The following is a 14,363-nucleotide window of genomic DNA, read 5'->3' as shown; positions in this document are numbered from 1 at the left end:
AGGTATGGCAAGCTAATGCAACACGATGATGCAACAAAGAGATACAAAAAGAGGAAAGACAATGAGACACAACAAACAAGGAGCTGAGGTGGCTCAAATGATTGAGTACCTCTCTCCCACATAGAAGGTCCCAGGTTCAGTGCCTGGTGCCTCCTAAAGAGAAAATAAGCAGACACAGAGAGCACACAACAAACGGACAAAGAAAGCAGACAGTGAGCACAAACAAAAAGGGGGGGAGGTAATAAATAAAATAAATCTTTTAAAAAAGTTATTGGTAGACAATGCTACACATTTTCATATAAACCATTCACTACTTCTCAAAAAAACTGACAGCAAAGCCATTATAGTCATAGAAAGCAGACTACAGTCAAAAAAGATACATGACACTTTTGCTAGACAATGTCAGTTTATTTTAGTTGTTTATGAAACCTGCTGCCAGGGAGGAAAGTGTCAATCATTTATACCTATCATTGACCTTATATTCAGTATTATTTATAATAATTGCTAATTAACAAATTAATATAAGTAAAGCCAAATAAATATAAAGTGATAGAAGATTAATTAAAATTCTTTTGGCATTTCTAAAAAAATTTGTTCCTTATCCATTTCCTTAACCACTAGTTAATTTTCAGAAGTTCTGACCACAGAAAACAATGCAAGAGTTTGGATCATAGTAAATAAGAAGCAATACGTGGAAATAAGAGCATAGTTTTCTATTAATGTTTAATGATCTTCCTATTATTTAAGCTCATGAGTTAAATGTCCATTTTCTAATTTTAAAAAAACATAAAAGTATATTCTCTTTATTCAAGAATTAGTAAAAAATTTTTATTAAAATATAGCCATTAAAGCTAATAATTAATACTCTATTGACCAAATGGCATTTTATTATTTTACTAATTCAATTTTCATGCATCCTTTAAAAGCATGCATAACTGAAAAATCCATAACCATACTACAAAGTAATAACCAGTCCATGGAATCATTAAATATAAACTTCTAGTGATATCAAAATTAAAATGTCAAATTTTAAATTCCACTTGAGAAGTATACCCATAAAAACAAATAAAACTTACAATCTTAGTGTTTATATAAATCCTTTACTCTCCTATATATTTCAGATTGGCATTTCCTTTGATATAACATATACTATATACATAACTTTCAGTTCATCTATTATTAGACTAAAAATAAGGTGAACAACATTATCAGAATAGAGGAAATGATTAAATCATAGCATATTATTTACACGGAAATCTTTCTATAATAATTAGGTTAGTAAAAAGACTATAGCAGCAAAACTGAATAAATACCAAATTTTACCTTTTCTGTATTGTAATATAAAGATTTCAAAGTAGTAAACAAGGGTGGGCAGCCTTTACTGAAGTTAACCCTCAGGAACTTATCCATTAGTTCTCTAAATTTTTCACCTGGAAACAAAAGTGTACTTTGTTATATTCCAATTGATGCAGACAATTCTTATAAAATGATTTGATAAATATGAAACTCCCTCAGAAATAATTATTCCCCCATCCAATTTTTAACCAAAAAAAAAAAAGAGCAATATTTCTTATTTGTTACCACAAAAAGCTGGCAACCATATTTTCCCCTAATTCTAGGTTCAAACTATCTCCAAGGGATAATTCAAGACAGGTAAACAAAATGATTGTGCAGCATTAAGTAGAGAGTAAAAGTAACCTGCTGTCTATTCTGAATATAGCCACCATACCAAGTACTGTTCACAATTTTCAATGACTAGGACAGACTCAGTCCTACTATCTATAACCCAAAGCACTCTGCAGACTGTGAAAAGAATCTACTACTACAGTCAGAACTATTTTCCAGCATTTAACTAAAATATCTTCTAAAATACTAAAGCAGTATTTACAAATGCTTTCCCGAATTAACTAATAAACATTCATTTCACAATCATGTACTGAGCACCTCTTATGTGCCAGGCACTGTTCTAGGTACTAAGGATACAGCAGTTATTAAAACAGGTTTTTAAATTAAATCCTCCCCACACAGAACTTAACATCTCCATATGTATCATAATTTCCTTAAAAATCATAAACCGTATCAGAGAGCAGAGAGGAAAACTAAAAATATTGCGGCAGACAGTAAGATGCCATTACTCAGAAGAGTCAGTCTACTCAGATTGTACTAGCAGATTTGATTTAAAAGACCATACACTCAACTCTCAATTTTCCATAATGCTGGAAGCCTCTTCTCCCATTAAACCGTTATTTTGAGTGTGCAGCTGTGAAAAAGAATGAGGAAGCTCTTTATATGCTGATACAGTACTCATCTGTATGCAGATACAGAGTGAAATGAAAAGGTACATAGTAACCTATGCTCCTACTTTGATGGGGAGCGAGAGAAAGGAAAGCTATATGCACACCCCACACACAAACATTTTTGTTTCTTATATACACAACATATTCCTGGAAGAATACACTATCAACTTTTAATAATGGTTTTTGCTACAGAAGTGAATTTGGTGGCCATGGAGGAGGAAGACTCTTTACTAACCCTTTTATAAGCTTTTAATTTGGAACTGTATGAATATATTACCTAAACAAAAAGTCCACACACAGTAACTCAAGTGCTTAGTCATACAGCATATCCCAAAATTACTATTTAAAATCCATTTTACAATTTTTTTCTTTAGGTTTAAGGAAAACCCTTTCACGAAAACAAATTATCTTCCTTCTTCCTAGTTTTCTTTGGTTTGTTTTGTTTTTTAAATAATACTTTAATATTCCTATGGTCTTTATTTTAGGTAGAAAAAAGACTGTCGACCATTATGTGTGTGTTTAGCATTACTTCTCACAAAATAGGTTATATAATTACATAGAGGCTATGCTTAATTCTTCTCTAGATGTATAGGGTAGATTCACAACAAATTTAAGGTCCCCAAAACCACTGTTAAAGTAATTAACATTAACAGCCAAATCAGACTGTTTATAATTCACTGGAAACCTATTCTAAATAATGGAACAAAATTTGACTAGAATTCTGTTTCACACTCTCACTCTGGATTATCTCCTTACCTCATTCTACTCCTGGCCAGAAAATAATAAAACAGGATGAATTAAACAAATTATTTTGGTAAGTAACTTTATCCCTATATTACACTTAATAGTTAGGGTGTTTCCCCAGGACTTCTGCTGTATCACTGCTCTGAAGGAATTAAGCTTTTTAATCTAAACAATGGAAAATCTTATTAAAAACTTTTACCTTGCGTTCTCAAATTCCATCTCATTTTCTTGAAAAATATTTTATTGTTTTGATAGTACTGAGATGCCTTTTTTATTGCATATAAGAATATTTCTAGACAGGTAAAAAAATTTCATAGTGTTCAGCTTTTGCACAAGCACAATTTATTATTAAGTATTTAGGTAAAATGTTCACTGGAGCTGTATGAATACATGTCATTTTAGAACCTCAGAGTACTGTTGACGCTGAAGCCCATAACATCAGAGTTCCTCAAGTGAGACTTATCTTGAAAACAGATTCTTTTAACATCTCAAAGACAAAATGGATCCAGAGGGTCCACGGGGTTCCATTTTAACCTGAATTGCACTTTACCATGAATAGGTGGTTCCAGGTTACCTTTCAGTAAAAAAGTACTTCCTACAACATACTAAGAGCTTTAGGAAACTTTGTTGTCTATGGAAATAAATCTAGGCAGCATATATTTGATACTCCACGTTCCAAAAAGGAAAAACAAAAGTCTTGTTTATAATCTTAACACTAAAAATGAGATCTCTTCCTTTCCCAAGAGGCACATAAGTGCATTTTAAACCTCTAGACTAAAGAATACCACTGACCCACACTATGAAACATAAGACAAGACTTTAGATCGATTATGAATGTCCAGAATAGGCGTATCGATAGATACAGAAAATAGATTAGTGGTTGCCTGGTGCCAGGGGTACAAAATAGGGAGTGACTACCAATGGGTACGGGATTTCCTTTGGGTATGGTGAAAATTTTCTGGAATCAGATAGTGGTGATAGTAGCACAACTCTATGAATATACTAAAAAACAATGAATTGTACATTTTAAAAGGCTGGATTTTATGGTAAATGAATTATATTAAATAAAGCTCTTTTTTAAAAAAAAAAGGTTGTAGAAATGTGAGCCTAAGCATCTTCCATAAAAAAACTTTTACTAGGGAAATGCTCCTCCCTGCACAGTATATCCCCATCATGGAATTTCCTAATGTATATGCATATGAAAAGCACAGAGAAATCCTGCAGCAAAGAAATCTGGTGGCTGTGTTTAACCCAAAGTTTCTCCACCTTACTTAACTGAAGAGCACACCAGCACCCTCCCCACTTAATATCATTCAGACTTAGTGTTTCCTGGAAAACATTAGGGAACTCTGTTCTCAGCAGTTCACAAAGCCAATACAAAAAAGAGAGGATCAGAAGAGTAATACTCATCATCTGCAGAAATGAAATGCTCTAGTCGAAAATGGATCTTTTAAATGAATTTACATCTACTATCTAATCCAATACATTTCTAAAAGGTATTTCATATATTTTTAAGGTGAGTCAACTAAAAGTTTTTAATTTCCATAAATTTTCTGATAAAAGAATAACACACATACTTAAACAAATATTTCTACTGTAAATGAGAATTCATTAGAAAATGTACAATCTTTCCTTGGAATAGAAATTTTAAGTTATTAGATTATTTAGGCCAGACATATCAAAGAAATACCTGGTGTTCCAACAGATAATTCATAATCCATACAATTATAATTTAAAATAAGGCTTTACCAAAAATGCAAAATAAAATCATCAACAATGATGTTAACTGTCTGAAAAGCTAATATACTCTCCACATTCTATACAGCCAAAAAGTGAATGAGTTCAGATACATACAACAACTTGGATCAAGGTGATGCATATACTGTTATGATAAAAGTAAATAAAAGAATACAAAAGTAAATAACAAAATACAAACCATAGTACTCCAATTTACATAAAGCAAAGAGCAATTTTTTTCTTTGTTTTTAGGTATACAAAATGCACAGAACTCTGTAAAGAAAAGCAATGGCATAAAAAAAGGCAAACTTGAGGAAAGTGGTTAACTCTGAGAGGCCTTCAAAGGGCATGGTGATGGCTCCACCTTAGATGTATAGTTGGCAAAAACAGCTCACCTCTAGAATTTATGCTCTAAAATAATGTATGAAACTTCAAAACTTCTACCACTTATGGGGAGCAGGTGTAGGACAGTGGTTGAGCACCTGCTTCGTATGCCCGAGGTCCTGGTTTCAATACCCAGTACCTCTACAAAAAAATTTTTAATAAAAATTAAATTAAATTTAAAAAAAAACAAAAACCTTCTACCACTTAAATCACAATTCCCCATAAATAATTTACCATTAATTCTAAGGAATATAATTTACCTTTGTACTATTTATAATCACACAAAAAATTATTTTATAAAGTTTATATCTGATGCTTAAGACCAACATATAGCTAAACAATGAAGCATAAAACTCTCATTAACATGTGCATAATAAAATTTGTAAGTGATTACTCCCAACCCTAAGATTGGTATAGATGTATACGCTGTATTAGAAACAAACATTTTTAAAATGTAGATGGTGCTGAGTAATTTCTACAGATAATTATTAGTTTTACAAAAAATATCCCAATATTACCTGGGACAAGATTCAGAGGTAATCTTCTGGGTGAAAATGCTCTGGGATGTTGCTTACTAATTTCTTCATAAATTTGTAGTCTTTCTTCTAATGTACCTATTATCAATAAATAGGTGTAAGAAACACAACATCAAAACTTTTACCTATTAAAAAGTGCTAATAAACTTAAAAATTAAAAGTTATAAATAAACTGCATCATCCATATTAAAGGTGCTCACAATTATGGTAGGAACAACATTAAAATCTCTGTGGTGGCAAAATACTGTAATTAGTAAAATCACATTTTTAAAAACCCAATCTCTAGAGAAATCCAAAACTACTTTCATCCCAACAGACTCTACATCCAACTAGACACAGTGTGCTTCTCTAATATTCCTTGGCACACAAACCATGAAAAACAAAAACAAAAAAGATCTTTTCTAACATATCTTACATAAATACTCTAAACCCATGAAGCTTACATATATATCCCGATAAAACTCTGTAACTCCTATTGGTTAGGCTTAAAACAGCAACAGTTTTAGGATCATAAATGCAAACATTTTATATTTTAAAAGATGAATTAAATTTCCACAATAACTTTGATATTTAAAAGCTTCAATGGAACTCCAAACTCCATTATAAAGAACCCACTGGGGTCGCACTGTTTAAAGTGGAAATCATTTCTCCCAAATATGATATAAAATTTAGTTCTAACATGAAGTTGTATCTTCTTTCCAAGACCAACCTAATTTTATACTACCACACAGAAGATCTCTATATAAACTGTATGTTACTCTTCAACAATAATTTAGAGTAGGATCTGGGTCTAGTTTGTTATTTCAGAGTAATATCCTACATAATTACAAAGAGATTATATGCATTATTTTATACAAGAAATAAAACAATTTACAGCAGAATTTTAAGAAAAGCATACAAATCTGTTTTAGACTATAGTTTATGTGAATTTTAATTAGTACAGAAATGTAATTATCATTAGAATAACCTCCATAATGAAAAGAATCAAGCTATCTCCATAGTAAATGTAGTATTTGTCAAGATTATAAAGACTAAAGTTTAAGAGGTAAAGTCTGATTTTGTTCAGACTTCTTCCTCCCTCCCCCAGTAATATGTTTTGGAGCTCCAATGTGGTCGGAATTTTAAAAATTGGGATGTATGAAAAATAATTTTCCATTCTGTTAACAATTTAGAGACTTCATGAAATAGTAAAGACCATTACACTAAAATTTACATGAAGGCTACTGTACATAAAAAAAAAAAGGCAATCCTCATATTTAATGCCTAATCTTAAAACAATGACAAGCTGTAAGTATCAAAAAAAATTCTCTACTCCAGATATAGCAAGTTTTATATATGTAGTTAAATTAGCATTAAGACAAAACCAAACCATTTCAAAGCCCTGTGTGAAATCACAAGTTGGAGCTCCAGAACTTACCATGGGGGAGAAAAGGTCCTAAGGAACCTAAAAAGATAAATTAGTATAATTAGTTTTGTGATGGATACATTCTGTAGTAACCAAGGATCTTGACATAAAGAACATTTACATTTATTTGACTAAAACATTAAGTATCTTTATTATTAATTACGGCGTCAGTAACTAGTAGTTTAAAGACAAATGACAGCTATCTCACATTTCTGACCATCTGGTATATGATTTTTCTCCCCTATTGTCAACTAGATTATTGATCTAATCAATAGTTTTTCATTATTTATTAAAAACATTTAAGGAATTCATCTTGATTAATTTATAGTAGTAATTACAATACACATACATTTTTCTCATAGCTCATACTACTATAAATGAATATGGGTAGCTACCTATTTACCCAAACTTTTAAATTTAAAAATTCTACTGTTTCAACATTCTCAAGCCATACTTTCATAATTATTTTAGCCATACACTTATCCACGACCATACCTGAGTTCAGCATCATTAGATACCCTAAACATTTAATTATGAAAATATTAGGGAAAATGTGGAATAATATTCTAGCTTTCTGAAAATGGTCGAGATTATCCAATTTTAAAACAAGTTATATAACATTTTGCTCTACATAAATTAGTCTAGTTCGAAATTAGCAGAGTAATTTTCACTCTGATGCTATATACTACATACCCTCAGCAAAATCTGATTGATTATATGTAAGGATTTAACAGTTTAAATTTAAATATTCAAACTCATTCTCACTTCCTAAATACTAAAATATCTATCCTCAAGCAGTATTACAGCATCACATTTCACTATACTTCAAATACCAGCTAAGACAAAGTTGAGAAGAAAAATCTTCACATACTAAGTTGTAGAGCTTTTTCCAAGCTTTCATAATAACACCAATTTTCTGCATTCCGATCAATCAAGTTTTTGAATATTGCACTGGCTTCTTCTAATCTTCCCAATTTCAACAGCATTTCTCCTAAAATAAAGTTAAAAGTCAAATTCATTTTATGTAAAACATTAAATACCTTTTTTTAAAAAGATTTATTTATTTCCCCCCCCAACACCCTCCCCCCGCCCCGGTTGTCTGTTCTCTGTGTCTATTTCCTGCGTCTTCTTCTCTGTCCACTTCTGTTGTTGTCAGCGGCATGGGAATCTGTGTTTCTTTTTGTTGCATCATCTTGTTTCAGCTCTCCATGTGGGCAGCACCATTCTTAGGTAGGCTGCACTTTCTTTCGCTCTGGGCAGCTCTCCTTATGGGGCACACTCCTTGCGCGTGGGGCTCCCCTACGTGGGGGACACCCCTGCATGGCATGGCACTCGTTGCGCACATCAGCACTGCGCATGGGCCAGCTCCACACAGGTCAAGGAGGCCCGGGGTTTGAACCGTGGACCTCCCATGTGGTAGACGGATGCCCTAACCACTGGGCCAAGTCTGCTTCCCCTAAATACCTTTTCAATCCCAGAAATTTTAAGCATTACTAGGGTAATAGATGTTTATGAAACACAAAAATTCATGTGATTCTCTTCGGGTACATTGTAGTTTATATAACAAAGCACAGATTAATTTACAGCTTGGCTTTGGAAATGAACCTTCATTTATGCATCCTATTAAAAGAAAGACATCATACTAACATTCATTTTTTGCTCCCTTCCATACCACAAATATACATGCAGCATATAAAGCTGTTCATCAAAATCTTTGCATGTGAGACAACCAGCAAGATGGCGGCAGAGTAAGGAGCTCCTAGAGTCAACTGCTAGTAATCACCCAGAGCTATCTAAAGCACCTGTTTAGGGGCTCCAGGAGACCAGAAGAGCACCCTACAACATCCCGGAAAAAAATGGAAGCATGAGACTGCCCAAATGCAGAGAAGACTCATAAAGAGAGCACTCCACACCCCACAGGCCCAAGCCCACCCTCCACTGGATGCACAAGCCTACTCAGGAGCTGTTCCGCAGCTGGAATTGGAAGTTCCACTTCCCAAAAACGGGACGGGAAGAGACAGTTGGGCACCAGTTTCAGCTACTGATAAGTAAATTTGGTGGGCTAAAGTATAATCCTAAGAACAGCTAAAGTTTAAACCTGTCCAAGTCAGAAAGGGGCCAGAAGCCACCATTTTAACTCCACCCCTGGCATGAGGGGAAGAGGGGCGAACTGAAAATCACAGTGCTGGTGGGAACCAGCTTCTTTCCATCCAGATCGTACTGCAGCTCTAGCTTAAGCCCCGATCCCACCCCTGGCGGGGAGGAAGCTAGGAGCACATGCACTGGCCTCTCTGGGACATTGGCCATGCAAAGAGGCTGGTGATCATTTGGGCTACTCGGGCAGCACAAGCCACCTCAGGAGCTATTCTGTGGCTGGAACTGAAGGCTCCATTTCCCAAAAACAGGGGAATAAGAGATGGTTGGCCACTGATTTCAGCAACTGATTAGTAAATTCCACTGGCTAAAGTATAACTCTAAAAACAGCTAAGTTTGAAACTGTCCAAGTTGGAAAAATGCAGGGAGCTGCTATTTTGACTCCATCCCCAGCAGGAGGGGGAGATGGGTTGACTGAAAATTACAGTGACTGTAGGGACTGGTTTCTATCAGCCTGCAGCCCCAGCCCAGGCTTCAGCCCCACCTTTAGGAGGGAGTGGCATGATATATTTAAGATACTATTGCACGGTGGTGGGAATATGGAGAAGCAAGGGAAAAATACAACTGGATTGATCTATGGACTGTGGTTAAGAGTAGTAATGTAATATTCACTCATCTATGCTAAAGACATACTGTGTTGATAATGAGGGAGTATGGAAATAGTGTGCCAAATGTATGCTATGGACCTGGTAATAATCTGATGATATTATCTCATCATCTGTAACAAATGTTCCACCACAATGTGGTGTGCTGATGGAGGGGTGCTATATGGGAATTGTGCACATGTGCATGATTGTTTTGTAAGTTTACAACTTCTGTCATAAAAATTATTTTTAAAATAATAGGTTGGGGGGGAATATACCAAATATAAGGACTATAGTTAGTAGCAAGATTTGGACAATATTCTTTCATAACTTGTAACAAATGTTTCACAACAATGCATGGTGGTAGGTTAATACATGGGACCCCTGTATGACATTATGCATGTTTGGTTTGTAAATTCACAACTCTTACTATACACTTGTTTGTGTATATCCATGTATAAATGATATAAAAAATAATAGGGTGTGATAGAGGAGAAATAGTTTGGTTAGTAGTAGTATTTTGAGGATGCTCTTTAATCATTAGTTGAAAATGTTTCACAACAATTCAAGTTATTGGTGATAGGGTAAGGTTTGAGAGCCCTGTATGATGTTATGTATATTTGTTTTGTAAGTTCACAACTATTACTCTACACTTATTGTTTATGTATGTTTATGTATGACTGATATACTTCAATAAATTTAAAAAACAAACCAAAAAAAACCACTTTGCATTTACACATTTTTAGAGATCCTTTAAGAAAACTAAAGACTCCCTATACAGCAAAATTAGATTGGTAAACAACTCTAATGAGATATCCCTGCCTTCCTACTACAAAATTTCAAAGGATCTTTCCTGATCAATTAATCTATTAAACAATTCTCTACTCAACTCTCTCAATTTCCTTTCCAGGTCCCTAAAATTGAAGAAATTTAACACAGTAAAATAGTAACACCAGAAAACACTTTAGAGCAAGAAACCAGAGACCACATTAATGTGTGGGCTACCTCCAATGTTCAAATGCTTTTCCTAAGCCACAGGAATTGAAAGTGGGAGTGGGAAAGAGGGATTCAAGACCTGTCAGATATCTAAGATAAGGGATTTGCAAAAATTATAGACCTCAACCTCAGTCCCCATGATTTCCCATTCCTCAAAAAATCTACTTGAGACAAAAAATGTCTTCACAGTACTTCAACTTTTATTGCCTTGGAAGAGGCAGCATATTATAGCAGTTATTAAATACTATTATTATGTATATATAGTATATATTACTCAAATTCTAGATTAAGGCCAAACTATGTGTAAATGCCAGCTCTACTACTTAGTAGCTATCTGACCTTAAGCAAGTTACAACTTTCCAAAGTCAACTGTACTTGTAAAATATCAACTACCAGGTTTTGTGATAATCAAATGAAATAATTCAAAGTGGCTAACAGAGTGTCTCATACAAAGTGAGAAATATTTGCTACTTAAAACTAATTATGCCCCATTCCACCTTCAATTCTTTTCTGACCAGTCGAATTTTTGCCCTGCTAACTCCAGATGTAACAGACAACATAGTTCTCATTTTCAAAATCCTTTATCTGCTACCGCCACGACACAAAAGTTATCATTGAAACACAAGAACAAAAAAGTACCCTTCAAAACATAAAGTACATTTAATAAAATAATTTAAAAATCTTTAACCTTATTCTTGAAGTTTTTAAAAGATCTTTTTATCTCCCCCTTTATTAGAGAAATTGGGGATTTACAGAAAAAGCATGCATAAAATACAGGATTCCCATACGCCATCCCACCACCAATACCTTGCATTGGTGTGGAATATTTGTTACAACTGATTATAGCACATTTTTATAATTGTACTACTAGTTAAAGTCTATGGTTTAACTTAGGGTTCAATGTTTGTTTAGTGTAGCTCCATGGATTTTTAAAAAATTATTATGTAAAAAAGATCTTAATATGCTAATGACTATGAAAGCTGTAAAACTGTGAATATCCAAGGTCTTTTGGGATGTGCAAGGGTCACTTTAAAAAAAAAAACAAAAAACCAAAAAGCCAAACCAATAACCTGCCTCTATAAGCAACATACATCACTATAAGGAAGATTAATAGTCCCAAATTACCCTCACCAGCACTATATGAATGAATGTGGCTATGTTGCAGCTTGCAGAATTGTTTTATTAAAAAAAAAAAAACTAGAATTGATCTCATCATATATCTATTTTTTAATTAAAGCATTCCCTATTGATGCTACAGTCCACAGAAAGAAAAACAGCAAGCTAAGATTTATGTATTAACAGGAAATATAATAGTACATCACACAGCAAAAGTTACTTTGGAGGGGGCCCAGTTACAAGTAATAAAACAAGGAAGAAACCATAATATTAAATCCTTTTTTTTTTTTTTGAAAGTTGTTCAGGGCATAGTTTTATTTCACTAATGCTATGTTTTGTTTTGTTTTTTAATATGGAACACTTCACGAATTTGCGTGTCATCCTTGCGCAGGGGCCATGCTAATCTTCTCTGTATCGTTCCACTTTTAGTATATGTGCCGAAGCGAGTACAATATTAAATTCTTTATACACATTTTATGTATAGCTTAAAAAATAGTGTTATAGTCAATATTGGTATTACTATCAATCTCAATAAAAACTACACATTAACAAGTTAAGGGTAGTATGGCAGTTAGAGTATGGGTTCTGAAGTCCAAAAGATGTATTTAGAAACTACCTACTACTGCAAAGGCCAGGTACTTTGCACAAGTCCTTAACCACCCTAAGCCTCAATTTCTTCAAGTATAAAATGGAGGTAATAAGTAGTACCCATCTCAGAGCTGCAAAAAAATTAAATGCAATAATGCATGTTGAGCCATTAGTATACTGTAATATACAGGAAGAGAAAATAAAAGTTAATTATTATTTTTAGTAAGTCTTAGACTTGCTGCAACTTTATGAAAATTTAGTTTTATGTAAATTATTTTAGTTGGACATTCTATTTACAATAGTTCAATAATACAGTATTGCATAAGGAATGGATAACTGATTAAGCTTTGTGAAAAAACATGTCTGATTCTTTGTTAATGAATCTTGTTAAAAATATTTCTAGGGCTTTTATTTTCATAATTACCCAAAAATAAAAATAAACTCATCTTGCTTTGATGACTGGCCCAAGTGTCAACATTTACTAATCTCACTGTATTTTATACAGATGGACACACACATATATATGGTATGAAGCCATTATAACATAATGCTTAAGAGAATGGAATTTGAAATCAAACCACCTGGACGTAAATCCCAGCTGGGGAACAGACATGGCTCAAACAGGTTGAGCACCTGCTTCCCACATGGGCAGTTCCAGGTTCAGTTCCCCATTCCTCCTTAAAAAAAAAAAACAAACAACAACTCAGGCGAGCCAATGTGGCTCAGTGGTTGAGCACTGGCTTCCCACATATGAAGCTCTGATTTCAATCCCTGGCCTCAGTACCTTAAAAAAAAAAAAAAAAAAAAAAAAAAAAAAAACCCAGCCTGTCCAGCAATGAATCTTAGTTACATGATTTTGGAGAAGTCACCTAAACTCTTTGTGCCTCAGTCCCTGCATCTCTGAAAAGGGTTATGAGAATTAATTAATAACGACTTAATAATAAAGTGAAACTATTATTTAAATGTTAGTACAGAATAAAGTACATGGAATTTTGTTTTTGTTTTATAATTGAGGCTATTAAAGACAAAAAACAGCCTTCTTACCTTTAATTTCTTCCACCAAAAGCTTATCACATATTTGTTTCTCATATATTTCTATATGTTCCAAGGATTCCTGAAATAGATCTGCCTCTCTCATCACTTGATTTTGATATAATATCAGTTCGCTATATTCATAATCTAATTTGTTGGGAGGAACCTGAAAATAAATTTTTAAAAAACTGAATTACCTGATTTGTATCTATCTATCTATAAATAAAGTAGTTACAGATATTTAATTAAATTGCCTTACCAAAAATATTTGCACAGACTTTAAAAAGCAACTCACAAGCAAGTGCAAAGGTTAGACTGATTACCAGCACAAAAGATTGCTATATCCTTTAAAACAAATAAGGACAAGATTTCTGCTTTGGTAAAGTAAGGTGGTCAACAAATCCTATCCCCCCCAAAAAGAAGTATAAAAATGATCAAAATCCTAAGGAATCTACAAATACTAATAAATGAGTTTAGCAAGGTCACAGGATACAAGAGCAATATATGAAAAATCAACTGTATTTCTATGTGTTAGGAAGGAAAAGAAATTAAGAACAGAATTTTATTCACAATAGCATTAAAAAGAGCAAAACATTTAGGAATAAGTTTAACCAAAGAACTAAGATCTATATACTGAAAACTACAAAACACTACCAAGAAAATTAAAGTTATAATTAGTGAAAAAGCACTCAGTTCCACATTTACAGGTTAGATGACAAAATCCTGTCAAGATGGTAATTCTCCCCAAATCACTGGACAGATGTGATGCAATTATTATCAAAATCTCATT

At 33.4% G+C, this 14,363-nt stretch overlaps 1 protein-coding gene and 1 non-coding gene across 3 annotated transcripts in view; both read right to left on the bottom strand.

Moving 5' to 3' along the window:
* The window catches only part of NAA16 (N-alpha-acetyltransferase 16, NatA auxiliary subunit), a 59,979-nt gene that overhangs the window by 30,873 nt on the left and 14,743 nt on the right, over positions 1 to 14,363 (bottom strand). The window contains exons 6-10 of one of the 2 annotated variants that reach the window (XM_058276626.1): positions 13,586 to 13,739; positions 7,975 to 8,094; positions 7,116 to 7,142; positions 5,681 to 5,776; positions 1,324 to 1,430 (exon numbers count right to left, since the gene is read on the bottom strand). In XM_058276626.1, coding sequence (XP_058132609.1) covers positions 1,324 to 1,430; positions 5,681 to 5,776; positions 7,116 to 7,142; positions 7,975 to 8,094; positions 13,586 to 13,739 — 504 coding nt within the window. The remainder of the gene's footprint in view (positions 1 to 1,323; positions 1,431 to 5,680; positions 5,777 to 7,115; positions 7,143 to 7,974; positions 8,095 to 13,585; positions 13,740 to 14,363) is intronic. The other variant, XM_058276627.1, reaches the window with a different exon arrangement.
* LOC111765225 (U6 spliceosomal RNA) lies at positions 12,300 to 12,403 on the bottom strand. Its single transcript, XR_002797624.2, has one exon. It is a non-coding gene; the product is annotated as a U6 spliceosomal RNA (small nuclear RNA).

This window comes from Dasypus novemcinctus, chromosome 15 (genome assembly GCF_030445035.2).
Source record: "Dasypus novemcinctus isolate mDasNov1 chromosome 15, mDasNov1.1.hap2, whole genome shotgun sequence".
Taxonomy (NCBI): Eukaryota; Metazoa; Chordata; class Mammalia; order Cingulata; family Dasypodidae; genus Dasypus; species Dasypus novemcinctus.
Note: the sequence above shows the minus strand (reverse complement) of the source record. Positions and strands in the feature narration are given on the sequence as shown.